The following is a 6,000-nucleotide window of genomic DNA, read 5'->3' as shown; positions in this document are numbered from 1 at the left end:
GACAGATGGGAGCTACACTCGTGGTGAGCTTAGCATAACGCATAGATACGTACATACACGCCTAATGTAACATTCTGTGTCAACTATACTTCAATTAAAAAAAATGTTATTCACTCTGTGAGTTTAGTTATAAGATTTCCTTCATATGTTTACTAAGAGTGACAGAAAAGTCCAAAGCTTGTGTGAGATAATAAAAAATATACATTGGTTTCTGCCCCTGGTTCCTGGCTCAGAGCTCCTAAAAGCCTCGTAATTTCCAAGTTGATGAGAGCAATAGAAGCAAGCATCTTTTGTTCTAAAATTTGGTCTTTGACCCTACTTCCTGACACAGAGTCCCTAAATGCCTTGGAATTTCTTGGGTGTGGCAGTATCTTTTGTTCTAATGAAGTGACTTTTGCGGGTCTCCTGGATGGGAACCAATCACAAAAAAGACCAAGCCACGATTAGAAGGTTGGAGCTTTGAGCTCCATCCCCCATTCTCCAGCAAGGGGAGAGGGGCTAGAAATTGAGTTAATGATCATTCATTGCCTACGTGTTGAAGTCTCCACAAAAATCCCCAAGGTATGAGCTACAGGAGCTTCCAAGGTGAAAACAGGTGAAAGTGCTGGGAGAGTGACATGCTCTGAGAGAACATGGAAGATCTGTGACCCTTCCTATGTGCCTTGCCCTGTGTAACTCTTCATCTGCATCCTTTATCATATCCTTTCAGAATAAACAAGTGAATGTAAATAAGTGTTTCCCTGAGTTTTGTGAGCCATTCTAGCAAATGGTCAAACCCAAGGAGGGGGTTGTGGGAACAAGGACTTATAGCCAGTCAGGCAGAAGTACAGGGAACAACCTGGGATTTGCTGTTGGCATCTGTAATACAGGAGGAGGTGAGACAGTCTTGTGGGGCTGAGCCCTTACCCTGTGGGATCTGACGCTATTTCCAGGTAGATAGTGTCAGACTTGAGTGAAATTGTGGCACCCCCAGCTAATGTTGCAGAGGATTGCTGAGAGTGGGGGAAAAACACACACATCTGGTGTCAGAAGTGTTGTGAGTGTGGAAGTAGTGTGAGTAAAGGAGAGACAGCAAGAGTTTTTCCTACACAGCTTGGAAATAGAATAATTTAATCAGTTAAGCTCAAAAAGCATGTTTACTATAAGAAACTGTATTTGTTCGCATAAACTATTGAGAAATCAAATTGATTCATATTAGCTGTAAATGATCTTACCAGCATTGTGATAATTAACCCATTACCTGTAAATGAATTCACAAACCCTGTGTTCAATTAACACATCAGCGTATATACTACATGGGTTTTCTTTCTCTACCATAGATGAAGAAAAGAAAAAAATTAAAATGTTTCCTCTGATTCAGAGTGTGTCCTCATTCTTCCACAAATGAGGGGAAGATTGGAGGGGAAAGAAAGGAATGAGGAGAAAAATGCTAAGTAAAGAGAGAAGAGGAGAGAAGATCTATGGGACAGTAAGCTGTCAGACTGCCGGTCAGAACTGTACCTCAGGGTCTCTGGTCTCGGATCAGTCAGGTACCATCAGCCAGAACTCTGGAAATCCATAGAAAAGAAACCTGTTTTGTCAGTGATTAGCAAAGTTAAAGACTTCTAATTTGGGTTAACCTGAAACAGTGGGCTATTAGGAAAGAAGTAGAGACCATTTTAATCATATGGATGGAGAATGCCAAGTCAACTGGAAAGGAGATGGACATAAAGGGTGGAAAGGCATTTAGCTTCAGACTGATGGAAGGTGGAGTTTATAATAACTATATAATTATCAACTAGCTGGGGCACCTGGGTGGCTCAGTAGGTTAAGTGTCTGCCTTCAGCTCAGGTCATGATCCCAGGGTCCTGGGATTGAACCCCGCATTGGGCTCCCTGCTCAGAGAGTTCTCTCTCTCTTTGTCAAATAAATAAATAAATAAATAAATAAATAAATAAATAAATAAATAAAATAATTCTCGATTGGCTTATATTTTCTTCCTCAAGAAACCATCACAGCTCTAATAACATGGATGTATTATACTCGAGACTTCTTTGTCTTCTAGTGAAGTAGGAGTACAGCAAAATAAATTGGGGGGGTGGTCTTTGAGTAACAGCATTGGAGGAGACAGAAGACAGCAGTTCACATTGCAAGTAAAAGCCTACCTAACCTAAGTAAAAACGGTCCTTCTATGTTCCAACCTGGCTCACTAGAATTCTACACTGGGGTTGGGAGCCAAGGCCCATGCACTAATAGAGCATTATTTAACCTTGCTTTGCTCTCTAGGACTCTGTTTCCCTCAAGAAGTTCAGGACATGCTGTCTCACTGAAGGTAGATTATGCTCTTTGCATCTCATAATCCAACCATATATTTATTTAGAAATATAGGGCACCCTACTTTGACATGACATTTATGTGGAGACATACAACGAAATACTATGCAACCATCAAAATGATAGGTAAAATATTTAATGACATGGGGGAAATGATACAGATACATTGCAAAATGAAATTAGATTATTAAACTATAAGAAAAGATGATGACATTTTAAAAACTTTATAGTTATATATACATAAAAGGAAAATATATAGTGGAATAACTTGGCCATTATGATGATGTTTACAGAAAAAATTAATAACATGAGGGTAACACTTATAATGTTAAATGAAAAAAGGTAGATACAATATTGCATAATTAAGTAATAGAATAAAGTGTGACTTTGCCTTTGTTGAAGGTGGATGTAGAAGAAAGGAGAAGGGAGGACATAAAAATGTTGGCAGTGGTTTCCTGTGAATGTTGCAGTTATGAGTGATACACAGTTTGGTGAAGGGAGTTATTTTCTTTAAGCTTCCCTGTACTCCTTTTAATGTGCATGTGCTTATTTATGATTATGTAAACACTTCTTAAATGACTTCAACTCTTGATAAGTGATGCTTCAGGATAAGCTGCTAAGTATTTCAAGAATTTACCTAACTCTAGTATAATAGAGGGAAGAGACAAATCTGAAGGGCCACCACATCTGTGAAAGGAAGGAGATGCTCTGTGTCCTCCAGAACATGGGACAGTGATCGGCAGGCAATAGACATAGAAGAACAGATTTCAACTCAGTGTAAGCAAGAGTTTTCCAATAGTTCAAGTTGTCTCCCGATGGAGTAAGTGATCCTTAAGATGTAGAGTGTTAGAAGTGGTCAAGCAGAGGCTTGAGGGCTTTAAGCCCTGGGAGTGGGGAGGGGGGAGAAAGATGAGGGGACAGTGGGCTCAGATGACCTCTAGAGTCCTTTTCACTGCTCACATTTTATTAATATATCAGTCATTCACTCATTTATACAACCTCTAAGATGGTCCCCAACGATCACGGTCTACTGGTGTCCAGGCCCTTATGTAATTCCCGTTTACACTGAATGAGCTGATCTGTGGAACCAACAGGATACTGTGGAAAAGATGGAGTATGACTTCAGAGGCTAGGTCATAAAAGACATCATGGCTTCTCCTCCTCTCTCCCGAATTGCTGACTGTGGAGTACCATGTCATGAGCAAGCAGCCTAGAGAGGACCATGGGGAGAGAAACTGAGGACTCCTGCCAGCCAGCAAAAACTTTCTAACTATTTGAGTGATTTACCTTGGAAGCAGATCTTCCAGCCCCAGTCAAGCCTTCAGAAGACTGAATCCCCTGCCGACATCTTTACTCCAGATCAGGAGAGACCCTAAGTCAGAATGACCCAGCTAAGCCATGCCTGAATTCCTTACCCACAAAGCCACTAAATTTTGTAGTAATTTGTTATGTAGAATTAGACAGTGGTACAACACATTTTTACCTGATTTATTCCATAACAGATTTGATTCAATCATTCTAGCTGAGCTCTGGCTACTAAGTATTCCTTCAGGAGGCAAAATTCCCAGCTGTTACAGATGCACATTAGCAGCCTATTCATTTAATAGTACAGTTGAGCCCAACACAGTTTGATGTCTTAACATGTTCTATAAGAACAATGACATCTTGGTTTTAAAGTGATTCATCTTATTTCTTCTGCTAGACAAAAGTAATGTGCTCTTTGTTCTCCTACACATTTGGTGTCTGTAAATAGTTGTACCTATAATTATGTCATCCACATTTCTTAGCTCCCACTCATCAATATGCTCAGAAAAGAGGTATGCTACAAATTGCAATAGAGCATTTTTAAAAGGCTGTTTTCGGCATTTTAGCACCTAACAGAGAGATTTTTATCTACATAAACAAGCCAAAGGCAAAGACAAAAACCCTATAAATTGTTCTCATAAATAGATGACTAAATCATTTCTTTGAGATGAAAAAAAAGAAAGAAAGAAAGAAAGAAACAACCTATTTTTTAGCACCTAAAAGTTATGAGATATTCTGGGTAAGCTTGATTATCAGAGAATACCACAAATAGCTTTGGATATTGTGTATCATCTGTGACAGAGTCAAACAGATCCGTGGGATTGTGAGGGTTCTTTGATGGAGGGGTAACTAATCCTGCATGTCCACGTGTGTAGACTCCTGTAAGTACTCGTACAACATAAATATGCTTTCTCCCATTGCCATCTGGTCTGGAATATGTATCATTAGCAGAATAGCTGGCATCAACAGCAAAATAGGTTCCTTTTCCATAGGCTGCACCTGTAAAGAGAAAGACAAAAGCCTTCCTAAAAAACATAAAATTATCCCAGTATGTAGAACCATGTCCAAACCTGACACAACATTTTTTAATGCCATTCTTGCCCACCCAAGCCACTTTTCATCATTTCTAAAATTCACTCCATCTATCCTCAGAAGGTTGCCAGCCTCCTTTTGGGTGAAACACCAAGAGCTCTATCCTGATAATGACAAGATGGCTGCCATCTGCGGTCCTGCACTGCTTGGGTGTGAATAGTCAACACTAGAGTTATCATTCACCTCATTCTGGTCAGCCAGATTACCTGCTTCCTTACCATTCTTCCCAGCATAACTGCGATTAAAGCCATGCTGATTGACATATGGCACCGAGTCTGCATCTGTCCCATGGAACAGGACTCTCTCATTATCTGTATGGCCATTCTTCAAGTCCATGTGCTTTTTCTTTATCTGGTAGCTCTGCCAGAGGCATATATTCTGTATCTTCTCAATCTGCAAATGACAAAAAGCAAAACATTTTGAAAATGACTTTAGAGCTCAGTATACTCTGTTTGTTGTGGATTTTATTTTATTTTTATTTTATTTTTTTTTAAAGATTTTATTTATTTGACAGAGAGAGAACACAAGCAGGGGGAGTGGGAGAGGGAGAAGCAGGCTTCCCACAGAACAGGGATCCCCATGCGGGGCTTGATCCCAGGACAGTGGGATCATGACTTAAGCCAATGGCAGACGCTTAATGACTGAGCCACCCAGGCGCCCCTGTTGTGGATTTTAAAATAGCAGTTTGAAAGAGAAGGACGAGGACTGGAGGAGAGGAAGAAGGAAAAGGAAAAGAAAATGCAAATAGACAACAAATTCAGAGAGTAGGTAGCTTTCTGCCTTTAGAAAAATGCTAGGTTAAGAGTATCTATACTTTGTGATTGTGCTTATTATAACCTATTTTATATAACAGAACTTATAATTTATATAAAAATGTTTACCTATATATATTCCCTGGAATTCCTGGAGATTCACTCGCATTCAAATCTTACTCAAGGGGCACCTGCATGGCTCAGTGGGTTAAGCATCCAACTCTTGATTTTGGCCATGGTCATGATCTCAGGTTTGTGAGATCCAGCCCCATTTCGGGCTCCACATTGGGCGCGGAGCCTACTTAAGTTTCTTTCTCTCCCTCTCCCTCTGCTCCTAGCCCCCTTCTCTCTCTCTCTTTCTGTTTCTCTCTCTCTCTCCCCCTCTCTAAAAAAAGTAAGTAAATAAGGAGTACCTGGGTGGTTCAGTCAGTTAAGCGCCGACTCTTTTTTTTTTTAAGATTTATTTATTTATTTGAGAGAGAGAGAGAGACAGAGAGCATGAGCAGGAAGGGCAGAGGGAGAGGGAGAGAGAATCTCAA

At 40.1% G+C, this 6,000-nt stretch overlaps 1 protein-coding gene across 7 annotated transcripts in view; it reads right to left on the bottom strand.

The window, feature by feature from the left end:
* Positions 1 to 2,463: 2,463 nt before the first annotated feature.
* PARP15 (poly(ADP-ribose) polymerase family member 15) overlaps positions 2,464 to 6,000 on the bottom strand; it is a 46,387-nt gene continuing 42,850 nt past the window's right edge. For 5 of the 7 annotated variants that reach the window (XM_032406673.1, XM_032406675.1, XM_032406676.1 and 2 more), the window contains 2 exons: positions 4,916 to 5,102; positions 2,464 to 4,616 (listed from right to left, as the gene is read on the bottom strand). In XM_032406673.1, coding sequence (XP_032262564.1) covers positions 4,327 to 4,616; positions 4,916 to 5,102 — 477 coding nt within the window. In that variant the 3' untranslated portion in view covers positions 2,464 to 4,326. The remainder of the gene's footprint in view (positions 4,617 to 4,915; positions 5,103 to 6,000) is intronic. The other 2 variants (XM_032406674.1, XM_032406679.1) reach the window with 1 other exon arrangement.

This window comes from Phoca vitulina, unplaced genomic scaffold (assembly GCF_004348235.1).
Source record: "Phoca vitulina isolate PV1807 unplaced genomic scaffold, GSC_HSeal_1.0 scaffold8, whole genome shotgun sequence".
NCBI classification, from domain to species: domain Eukaryota; kingdom Metazoa; phylum Chordata; class Mammalia; order Carnivora; family Phocidae; genus Phoca; species Phoca vitulina.
This window is presented reverse-complemented; position numbering and strand designations above follow the sequence as displayed.